Source organism: Microtus pennsylvanicus, chromosome 13 (assembly GCF_037038515.1).
Source record: "Microtus pennsylvanicus isolate mMicPen1 chromosome 13, mMicPen1.hap1, whole genome shotgun sequence".
Taxonomy (NCBI): Eukaryota; Metazoa; Chordata; class Mammalia; order Rodentia; family Cricetidae; genus Microtus; species Microtus pennsylvanicus.
Window position 1 is genome coordinate 75275423 of NC_134591.1, and position 12175 is coordinate 75287597.

The 12175-nt window shown below is 45.7% G+C and overlaps 1 protein-coding gene across 6 annotated transcripts in view; it reads right to left on the minus strand.

The window, feature by feature from the left end:
• Window positions 1–12175, minus strand: part of Vps13d (vacuolar protein sorting 13 homolog D) — a 256944-nt gene that overhangs the window by 204006 nt on the left and 40763 nt on the right. For all 6 annotated transcript variants that reach the window (XR_012907550.1, XM_075946687.1, XM_075946686.1 and 3 more), the window contains 6 exons: window positions 11554–12175; window positions 10182–10333; window positions 6174–7202; window positions 3732–3822; window positions 2011–2137; window positions 159–339 (listed from right to left, as the gene is read on the minus strand). The exon at window positions 11554–12175 is cut by the window's right edge and continues 1592 nt beyond it. Coding sequence is in view for 5 of the 6 variants with exons in the window: in XM_075946687.1 (XP_075802802.1) it covers window positions 159–339; window positions 2011–2137; window positions 3732–3822; window positions 6174–7202; window positions 10182–10333; window positions 11554–12175 (2202 nt within the window). In the remaining variant the exon portion in view is untranslated. The remainder of the gene's footprint in view (window positions 1–158; window positions 340–2010; window positions 2138–3731; window positions 3823–6173; window positions 7203–10181; window positions 10334–11553) is intronic.

Here is a 12175-nt window from a genome sequence, read left to right on the forward strand (position 1 = left end):
CAAGATGGGAAGAGACAAGAGAGAAAGTAAGAAGAGCTGGGAGAGGAGAACCATAATCAAAAAACATTCTATGAAAAAAAATGTATTTCCAATAAAAGAAACAATTTTTTTAAAGTTCTATGGATCAGTCAACATGAAAAGGCAACTTGGCTACCCACCGTCTGGCCCTCAACAGCAGCTCGCTGGCGCCCTAGGACATCCTGCAGCTGAGTGAAGTGCTGGATGAAGGCCACCACCTCTGCCTGGAAGCGCTGTGTGTGCACATACTGCACAGAGGCCATCTGGAGGCTCACACGGATGTCATGCTCTCTCTGGAGCAGCGGGTCTGGCTGCCCATACCTGGAAATTAGGAAAAAAAATAGGACTAAGACATCTGCAAGATTTGAGTATTAGAAGAAAACTAAAGTTGACTTAAGGGATTCCCCTCCAATCTTTAGCTACTAAAATGGAAAACCCTTAAAACAAGCCTGTCAATAATTTAATAAGGACATTAAATAAAAGTGTGGTGCGTGACACCCAAGGCTACAAACAGGGGACACTGCTGAGCACAAAACTCACTACACCTCCAGAAAACACCAGTGCCACCTCAGTGCTGCCCTTGCACAGCCCCTCCGGTCCCCGCTGTAAGGGACTGCAGCTGCTCCTGTGACAATATGGGTTTGGGGAGTAATTTAAAAGCCACAGAGAAATGGAAGCAGCAGAACTAGTGCTTCTAGGGAAAGGGGATTTCTGAAAAACAGAGAAATTGCCTTTTTACGTCAGTGAAATGTAGACAGTCATGTCGTGTGTAGATTCAAAGATGAACAGAGGACTTTTACAGTCACTCAGAATCTAATGGACTGTGATGCCAAGAAAGAAATGATTACACAGGACACAGTCAGCGGGGGAAGAATTCGTATTTACCCAGGAAAGCACCTTTCTATCAAGCAAAGAATTAAGGGATAGCACTAATCATCTCCTTTGTTGTAGAACCATGCCATTGGCGTGTATAAAATAAGCAAATCACAATACGTCAAATTCTCAGCAGTGTGGCAACCTCACAATGAGAAGTTCTCAAACCAGGGGAGAGTGAACTTAGGGGGTTCACTAGAGACTGAACCCAGAGCTTTGCACAAACTAGCAAGCACTCTTCCAGTAAGCTACATCCCAAGCCCACAGATGGTTTGGGGGGACCATTTTTCTCAGCACACTAAAAGTTGGGAGAAGGCTGAACAGAAGCCTTGACTGTGCATAATACTGAAGGGCGGGACTGTACAACCGCGCTTTCTAATACCTCTCAAGAAGCTGGAAATCTCATCCGGGAAAACCATGCTTTAAAGGAAGCAGATAGGCCAAAAGCCACCTTCCAAAATCCAACAGGAATTCAGTTAAGTCACACTTATGAGCAAAAAGAGCACACTCACATAACTCAGTGTGAGCAGGGCTCTCAGGCTGAAATCAGGCAAGAATGCTCGGTGCTATATGGAAGCCTAGAGATTGTTCAATTTAGGCCTCCCATTACAGACAGAGAAAAGGTGGAACAGAGATTAAGTGACTTGCTTCAGGTCACACAACACGTTGGAAGGAACTGACAGAACCGTGGTCTTCTGATAACTGGGATTATTTCAATCCTATCCCATATGCTCATGACACTAAATTATCTCCAATGTAAATCTTCTTTAATAAAATTCAATATAAATCAGGACTCCTCACAAGCTAGATCTTTTTAATTTTACTTAAGAAAGTAAAATTTTTTTCACTGTTTAGTCAATAAGAATTTCAAACACTGAGTTGTCACCAGCTTGGTGAGCAGGGTTGGAGCCCCAGATGGTGGGAGGAGAGCAGCAGCTCTGCAGGCTGTCCTCTGACCTCCATACACACACTGTGGGAGACACAGAGAATAAAGACATGTAAAACAGCGTTTAAAAGGGACTGCAACCAGCAGTGATGGCGACAGAGCTGGAGAATGTGGATGTTCTACAGCAGGTGACCTGACACAGCCAGAGAGAAGACATGACATGCGTGCTTTACTTGAAAGTCTGGAAGATGAGCGCCTCTTCTCCACTTGTGGTGAAGCGCTCTCTGTAGAAGTCTCCGTGTGGCGTGAGGTCACTCAGGGATAGGCTCCCGATGCTTCCCTGCAAGGCCAGGTCTCCCTCTATAGTGTTAAAATTAGAACACAGAATTATGGACAAATTCTAAAAGTGTTTAATGCATCTCAATTAAAACAGACGTGCACCTGCCTCAGACTTCCACTTTTTAATCAAACTAAATGTCAGAGGTAAATTTCCAGATGCCAAGACCCCAGAAAAACCTTTGATGTGCTATTTCTAAGGGTGTCAATGTCAAAGTCTAAAGGAGTTGAACAAGTCTAAACGACAACGTCTACACAAGCCAGCAACACCGCATACTAAGAGGCACATCTACCACGGGAAAGAAATCAAACTAATGCATTTCCAACTTAAACAATACGCTGGCAGCTGCAGATAGACCAGAGCACTGGTTACAAGTGAGAGGATCATCACAAGGTCTATTCATAACAGGAATAAAACAACAAGGGAGGAAGTGCCTGTGTCAGCTGCTCAAGCAACACTGAGTGGCTTGCAGTGACTTGACAAAAGAAGAAAATAGCTGTGCGTGGGGACGACGGTGCTGACACAGATTGGAAGTGAGTCTGCTGCCAGGGGCACAGCCCGGGGTGAGAGGATGGAGATGGGTGCTAGGGCACGTGTACTGGAAGGTGAGCATAAAATGGTCCTTCCAATAATGCCAGGAAGGGTGCAGGGGCTGGTGTATTAAGAAGGCAGAGGCAGGTGGATCCCTAGGGGTTGAAGCCTGTTCTCATGGAAGTTCCAGGGCAGTTACTGAACTGCTATTTCTACAGGACAAAACCAATCATAACTTTACACAGCTGTCACCATGACTACCAAGGTATACATACACCTCTGGCAGGCCAGGTCAGCTCCCCAGGGATTCAAAGGCATCTATTTATTTTTTAATACTTAATGTCTACTAACAAAATTGCCATGATTCTCCCTATTAAAGATCACTCTTGTAGGATGCTTTTCTAAAATAACGCCAGGCACAAGACCTCTGTATCAGTTCATTTCTTCTCCAGGTGATATTCTTGACTTCATGACAGTGTCAGCATCTTGGTCTTCCTACTGCATTACACATTCCTTCATGAAGGGCAGTGTTTGAGCTCATGCTTTATAAACCCTATCACTTAGAACATAGTATTCTAGTAAGAATTCCAACTGCAAAAGCCCACCAGAAAGAGGTCAGCTTTGCTACCATCCCCTGCTGCAGAAACCACACCTTCTCTTGGCAGCACCCCTACTCAGCACCAACAAAATGAGCTTGTCCCATTTTTCCACAGACAGCCTCTTGACCTGACTGTCTTCCAGATCTAATTATTAATTTCTCCCCATTTCACTCTCAAAACTATCCCAATTTAAACAACAAAAAAAAAATTTATCTGGGCACACTACACAGATAGATGCTAGGGGCCCTTGGGATGAGATGGGAGAGGAACAGGGAGAAAGTTGTACCATTACCTGCCTTTGTAATAAGCCATCCAGACAATGCTGATCCCAAAGCCAGGATTGGGACCACAACCAAAAATGACAGCCATACCAATACCACCATCAAGCCACTGCTGTGCACCTTATTGGTGTGTGAGGACAACTAGTTTCGTGCTGAGTGTTGGAATACTTACCAAGATCGTGGGTGTTTGGTTTTGTCCCACTTACCAATCATTTCCACATGTGCTACTAATTTGGACACATTTGCTTTAGCGAGCTCACTGGTGGCCTTGCTCAGCACAAGAGAAAGCGAATGAACCTAGGACACAAGGTACAAAACAAAAAGCAAGTCAATGAGGGAACAAGAAGCAGCAGGACAGAATGAGTGAGAATGGGGGACAGGCTCAGAAAGGTAAAGGTAAATCGTGTGTGTGTGTGTGTGCGTGTGTGTGTGTGTGCGCGTGCGTGCGTGCGTGCGTGTGTGTGTGTGTGTGTGTGTGTGTGTGTGTGTGTGTAAGCATGCATGTATACACAAGGAGGTCCAAGGACAACTTCCAGGGGTCAGACCTCTCCTGCTACCATGTGAATCATCAAGCCTAACAGCAGACACCTCCACCCGCTGGACAATCTCCACGGCCCTGGAATCTGCTTTAAAAGACTCCAGTGAAAAGGGAATGCAGGTGATGTGATGAATTTTAGTGGAGGAAATATTGAAGGTCATGACTCATTTCTTCCATTGTGATATATTACAAATCCATCATAATAAAAATGTTCAAAAATTCATGTCTCAAAAAATACATTGTGATCAAAACCGCGTGCCATTGTCCTTGGCGTCTCATCAGCCCTCATTGTTCGTCATGTTCAGAGAGTCCAGTTTTATCCCATGCTTTTTCAGTCACAGTCCAGCTGGCCTTGGTGAGCTCCCAGTAGATCAGCTCCACTGTCTCAGTGGGAGGGGGGAGGACCTAGGACTTACCACAGGGCAGGGAACCCTGACTGCTCTTTGGACTGGAGAGGGAGGGGGAGAAAAGTGGGGGGAAGGGGAGAGGGGTGGGAGGAGGGGGAGAAGAATGGGAGGAGGGGGAGGGAAATGGGAGGCTGGGAGGAGGTGGAAATTTGTTTTTTTTTTTCTTTCTTTTCTTTATTCTCCTTTTATCAATAAAAAAAATACATAAAAAAAAAATACATTGTGAGGCTGGAGAGGTGGCTCAGAGGTTAACAGTACTGACTGCTCTTCCAGAGCTCCTGGGTCCAGTTCCCAGCAACCACATGGTGGCTCACAGTCATCTATAATGAGATCTGGTGCCCTCTTCTGTCATGCAGACAGAATGTTATATACATAATAAATAAATCTTTAAAAAATAAATACGGTCCTGTGCTCCTAGAGCAGCAGTGTAAACAAAGCCCCCAGGAGTGCACCACGTCTTACCAGAGTGGGGAAGGATTCCGGAGGCAGAGCCACCTTTATAGCATATCAAATGCAACCATAGAATGGCTGAACACTGCCACTTCCAGTCACCTTGCTAGGCCCAATGCCCCTGAGCCTCAGAGTGCAGCCAAGTAGTGTGTTCACCACCTGCTGAGCAAGAGACAGAGCTGGCTTTTCAGCCAACTAAGTAAGAGACTGAACAGCTCCCCACCCTACTCATGCTCCTATCTCTCCTCCCAGGTGTCCCCTTCTAGAGGAGTGAAGCCTGCTGTGAGTTAGAGAAGCAAGAGAACACCAACGTGGGGAAATAGAGTTCCCTTCCTGGCTGCTCCCAGTAGTGCATGCAAGACCCCATGCACCAAGACATGCAGATAAAGACCTTCCTCCCCAGGCATACAGAAGTGACCAGCTGCTACTGCACAGGTGCCAGAACTTACAATATGCCTGTATTGCCCTTCGCAGTCAACTTGGCATACCTGCCTACTGTTCCATCACACAGCAGACTGCCTTAAATCTAGTCTTAAATGCTACCCCTATGGGTTTTTTTAATATTTACAATATGAATATCAAGATTAAGTTTCAAGCATGGCAATCCATATCATAATGAAAACCGTGACAGCAACCATTCACTGGATACTTGCTATGTGCCATATACCATGTGGAGCGGCGCACATTAAGGCTTGGGACCACCCTCTATATGGGCACTGTAACACAACACCCAGTTTGCTGATGAAAAAGCCTGAGGGGAAGAGGGTCCCTCATTTCCCAGGCCACAGCTACAGGTTACAGTACAAGGGCCAGGACTCCCACAGGCCATCTAACTGCGCACTGCACTCTGTGGCTCGCTACGGTGAGCCCAATGACAGTCGGTGATGTTGTGAGAGGGTAGGAAACTAACAAGGAAGCCATGCACAGAAGTTGCATGGAAGAAGCTTGCGACCGTGCACAGACTCATGGCTAATGGTGCACACAGCCCTCATGTCGGACGGGCAGTGAGAAAACAAAAGAAAAACAAAAGGATTCCCTGGAATCACATAGCTGGGGGAAAGACAAGATGCTTAAACTACATATGCTCTCTGCCTCCAGATGAACTTTACAACAAAGCCCTTTCCAAGACATTGATGTCACTAATGTCTGTATTTCTCAGCAGACAGTCAGAGACTACATAGCTCTTTGCCAGGACAAATGGAAATGCTCACATTTAGATATGATTCAAACTCATCTTCAGAGTGTAACGATACCTTGAGATCCAGCTTGGAGTTCACGGGCTCCTGGAGCTCAGACTCCATGGAAGTGCTGGACTCCGACTTCACATTCTGTAGAGGGCCCTCGGGTGGTACCTTCATGGCATGGTTGTCTGCAGTGGAACCAATCCCAAAAAAGTCCAGAATCACCACCCAGGTTTGCAGGGTGATCAGCACATCCAAGCAGTTAAAGTCAACATCGACGCTCCGGTTAATGCGATTGTAACCAGAAGAGAATTCTGGGTGTTTTTTATCCACCAAGAATATATTGATGTGGACCAAGGAATCGTCAAATTTATTCTTCCCAGCAAGCTTGGGCTCGTCCACTGTGGGAGAAGGAGGTGGGGTCAGGGGGTAGCTGTTCTCCTGAACTTCCTTTTGCTTTTTCCGCGATGTGGAGATGGGTCTTTGATACAGCTGAAAGACATTAGGAGCTTCCTCCATGTGGGAAGGGAGAGACCGAGGCATGTCGGGATACTCCACAGTGGACACCAAAGGGCAGGACTGGGAGAGATACTCCTTCTGGGATAAGCTAGATGGCTTGGGAGCCCCTCGAGACACCATCAGGCTCTTATACTTGGAGTCTGGATTCTTCTCCAGTAAGTCTTCCATGAGGAGCGAGCGCAGGGCAATCTGAATGGATAAGGTCTGCGGATGGTCTTTACTGAACTCCACCTCAAAATCCTGAAACTTCAAGCTCACCAATCCTTGGGCCCCCAAAGTCAGGTCCCCACTCAGCTGAACCTGCAGCTCTGATATACAGAAGTTGGCCTGAATCTGAGTGAAGGCTTTGGCTTCCTTCACAGACAAGGACTTCTGGGAGGTGCTAGAGAAGCTGGAGTGGCTGAACAATCCGTTGTCCTTCCTCGCCACAGAAGGTTCTCCGCAGGAACTGAGAGGGGGCAAGGGGGAGGCAGGGCAGGGGGAGGATGGGGTACTGGTTGCGAACTTATTCAGATCTTCACTGTACACAAGGTTGTCCAGCGTCTGTAAAACCTGCTCATACACGTGCTTGGCTAACACCACCTGCATTCAAAGGGAACAACCCAGTTACTCCAGAATCATTTTTTTAAATGGATTTGTAATTCTGTGTATGGGGGGCTATACAGGAGTGCAGGCGCTCATTGAGGTTATAAGAGTCAGACCCCCCCACACACACACACCATATACCACCCCACAGTGAAGTTACAGGCAGATGGCAGCTGCCCAACATAGAGGCTGGAAACCTAACCCAGGTCTTCTGGAGAACAGAGAGTGGCCCTAGGCACTGAGCCACCTCTCCAGTCCCCAACACTATTCTTATCACACAGACCCTGAACTCCCAGTTGGTGTTTCTGTTTACCAAGAGGCTCTCTGTGAGCTGGCATCAAGGCCCATCATTTCTTTTTCATCCTTTCTTCTTTCCGCCCACTTCTACGCATGAGGCTCTCCCTAGTCCCTTGCAGAATAATCTATGCACATCAACATGTGAGTGTTCCTTGTATGCTTGAGAAGGCAAAGCTACTCTTTCTAACCACACTGAAAACTGCAGAAAGCAAGGAGGAGACTTCCAAGAGTCTATGTGGGCACAGCACAGGACTGAATGTGAGGTTGTACACTACAGCAGAGTCGGCGGGACAGGCAGCACTGTAGGTACTGTTCAAACCATGACGCTCTCCCGCAGTTATGTTTTTCTCGGTGTTCGTTGTTGGAGCTGGGACGGGACCCAGAGCCCTGAGCACGATAGGCAAACACTGTCACTGAGCTGCACCCCCAGCTTCTTACTCTCTTTTAGTTAGAATTTCTTATTTAAAAATATTTTCAAGTACATCTTTTTTTACTAATTAAGGGCAATTAACAGAGGGATTCCAACTCATAGATAGAGAAATTTTGACAGACTTGAAAAGTGACCGTTCTATAACCCCTAATTTAATCTTCATCCCCACAGAGTTCATTAGTGGAATGAAGCAACAGAAATGACTGACAGGGAATTTTACAAGTGAAGAGATCAGGCTCTTTCCACCTACACACCCTCGTCAAATGCAGACATTGTGTGACAGATATAATGTAACCGGAGGTGCATGACAGCATCTGTGACAGTCTAGGCAAAAGAGAAGCAGAGCCAAGAAAAGACCCAGAATCCAGAGAAGCCTGTGTAGTTCATGGCAGAAACACGTTCAGAAAGACAAACAACAGCCAATGCTGTAAAATACTATTTTAAGGTGTGTTGCTTTTGTTTAGGCTGCATTTGTTTTCCTCTGTGAAGCTGTATTCTTTGCCTGTCTAAAACACCTGATGGTCTAAAGAGAAGAATGGTCAACAGTAAGGCAGGAGCAAGGATAGGTGGGGCTGGCAGGCAGAGAGGATAAATAGAAGGAGAAAAGAGGAAGAGGAGGAGCAATGAGAGAAAGAGGGAGAAGGACATCAGGGCAAGCCAGAGTTAAGACTGAACGTGAGATATACAGACATAAGGAAAAAGCTGGGGGCGGGGGGAAGAGCAAAAGGTAGATGGAATCATTTAAGTTAAAAAAAAAAAGCTGGCTATAAACAAGCCAAGCTATGGCCGGCCATTCATAACTAAGAATAAGCCTCCCTGTGTGATTTATTTGAGAGCTGGGTAGTGAGAAGTCCAAAAAAAGTCAAAAGACTAAAGAGCCCAAAAAGAGTAAAACATCACACAACAGATGCTCTTACAAAAGACCCAAGTTCAATTCCCAGCACCATACTCTCGTCCATCTGTAACTTCAGTCCCAAGGGAGTTGATGACCTCTTCTGGCCTCTGTGGGCACTAGGCACACATGTGGTTCACAGACATACATGCACATAAAACACCCATACATGTAGAATAAAAAATTTAATTTAGAGAGAGAACTGGGGAAGGTTTCTCACCCAAATACCCATACCTAGGAGCCACATATTCCAACGGAGATAGAAATGCGTGGTCCTGAGTTACTTCAGAGCCACTGAAAGACAACTCGTCACCAGCTACACTGACAGAGGGTCTTGACAGATGGTCAACTGCCCTAAGATTCTGAGGACACATGTTTCCTAAGCTTACTCTTTCCTCTAGTACTGTGAAGTCAGAAAGGAAAAAAAAAATGTCACTTATGAAGGAGAATGGGTACATGCACAGCTCACACACACGCACGCTATCTAGCCCAATTCTGTTGATGGCTCAGATCACACTGTTCTACAGGTTAGTCTAAGTGCGTACAAAGTGGGGTGAGAATGGCTTTCTCCTGGGAAGAAGCAACTGGCTTTTGGGCATGGGATTAGAGATCCACTTTCTTCCTCTGTGACATAGGAAGAAAGCCACTGCCCAGGAACAAAATGAGATGACAAAAGGATAGATACCATGTTGATGAGCGATCCTGGCAATCAGGAGGCTGAGTCAGGAGGATTATTATTTCAGAGTCAGCCTGGGCTACAGAGCTCTTCCGTGTCTATTAGAACAACATATATTTTCCTTCCAATGCTTAATATACATAAATACATACTATTATAATCTGAGTACTATATACAATATAAATATAAAATAAATACAGATGGGCTAAAGAGATGGCTTAGCAATTAGAAGCATTTGTTGCTCTTGCAGAGGACTTGGTTTCAATTCCCTACAATCACATAGTAGCTCACAATCATCCATAACTCTAGTTCCACAGAATCAGGCCCTACTTGGACACTAGACACATACACAGTACACTACACACACACACACATGCACACACCAGTCACATGCATAAAACTTAAACACCAACTAAATGTCCCTAATCTGAAATCCAAAATACCCCAGAAATCTGACGCTTTCCGATAACTAATCCAACATTCAAAAGGTTACCAACCTAAGAGCATTTCAGACGCCAAATTAGAGACCAGAGATGCTTGACCAGAAAGGTTTGGAAATGTCCTAAATACACAAAGTTCCAAAAGCTAAAATACATCAGGCCTCCCACATCTCAGACAAGGAACACCACCTGACTGGATCTCAACTGCCCTGACCTGAAAATCAATCCTGTGTTTATTTACCTGAACTGGGTTGACGAATTTTCCTTCAATCTTCATGATGCTGGATGTCCCCAGGTCATCTGGACTGAGGGAAAAAGTCAGCTCAGACTCTCTCTCGATAGGGATCTTCTCCAGTTTAAACTGGATGGTGGTGTTGTTCAGGATATGAAAGGCTGGCAGAAGGGAACAACAATGACAGACCATGAACACTAATACCTGGTTTGTTATTGATAATCAAGTGTCCTGTATATAAAATGAAGCCCAGGGATTCTCTGATGCTGGGTTGGTCTGAGTCTATAACTGAGACCAAAACTCACAACATGCCAGATGGTGGTGGCACACGCCTTTAATCCCAGCACTTGGGAGGCAGCCTGTTCTATAGAGTGAGTTCCAGGACAAGCACCAAAGCTACACAAAGAAACCCTGTCTCAAAAAACAAAAAACAAACAATAACAACAAAGAAAAAGACTCACAACAAGCAGAACCACAAGACAAGTTTACACGAGGGGAAAAGAAGGTATTTTCATGACATTTTCTGCTTGACAGCTTCAAAATATGAAATAGCAAAGCTGGCAAAACAGTTCGAAGGCCACAGACTATCTTACATTTCTCTTAGCCACAAAAGCCAATTTTCCAAACCAGACTGCCTCCTCCCTCAGCTTTCACAGACAGACAACAGCCTTCTCAAGAGGCCTTAAGACATAACTCTAACTGAACACCTTATTCCAGAGAAAACTGTATGGTAAGCATGAAAATGCAGGAGTGACCAAGTGCACACCTAGCACACTCAAGTCCAGAGGCTGGCTCTCCAAAATCCAAATGCATCAGTGAAGGACCTTCTGAGAACCACAGGCATTTTCAAAAGCATTAGTTTCTTCAACTTCCCTGATTCTGGAGCTGGACTGCTTGGGTCTAACTGTCTGCTCCAAGAATACAAACATGAAAACATCACTGTTTGAAGCCTGCACGGGTCCTGTTAGAAGACAGCAGAGCAACGGAAGATCATAACACCCAGAGAGCAAGTTTCCCTTCCGTTTACATTCATCTCTTGTGCTACCCAAGGCTGCAATATTTAACTAAGAGAAATGAACACCTTAGAACAAAAGAATAGAAAGAGTATATGAAATGAGGTCACACTACATCCATCCACTGAAGCACCTCTGGAAAACGCATTCAGCCAACAACAAAGGGCAACACTCAAGCACACTCTTATTTGTCCAGAGACAGTAAAGCCACGCCAGGCCTCCCTGAAGCTGTTAAAACAGCACTGTGACTTTCCACACCTTATCCAGAGATAACCCTCAAAGGGGCTGTGCTGTTTTCAGGACACACACACAGCAGCTGGCTTTAGAACCTTTACACTACACACTCAAAACTCGGCTCTGCTTCTCACCTTGGCCTCGATGCAGAGATTCAAAGAAATCATGTCGTGTGAAGTGAGCCTCCTCCTGACTGTTGGCACTGGCAGACCCAGAGGGTGGGCAAAACGTCCGACTGACTTCCGGTCCAGCACTGTCTCTGGCCGCCAGCTGAGTGCAATTCAAAGAATAGAGCTTAATGTCTTTGATTTCCACCTGCAGGCGGTCACTTCTGGACTCATCATCTCCTGCCACAAAATTCTGGATAAATATCTGTCCCAAGTGTCCCACCAGCAGCTCAGGACTCCCAGGCCTCCGCGGGATAGAAACAACTGGAGACTCAATGTTTATGTTCAAGATGAGCTTCACAGTGTCGGATCGAGGGGAAGGAAGGCCAAACCCATAGATTTCGTTCTCCTCCAAGACAAAGGGCTCCCGGGTCTTCTTCGGGGTTTCGAAGAGTGACACCATCTCACTGTACTCAGCAGTCTTGGTGGCTAACACTGTGGTGACTTTGGTAGCTGCACTTTTCAACATACTGCGAAAATTCTCCTCCAGCTCGTCCATGGACAATGTCAACTCCTTCAAGAATTTGGCGGAGTGGTTATAATGCAAGGACGCCATCTTTAGGTTGAGGAAGCACTCCTGTTTGGATTT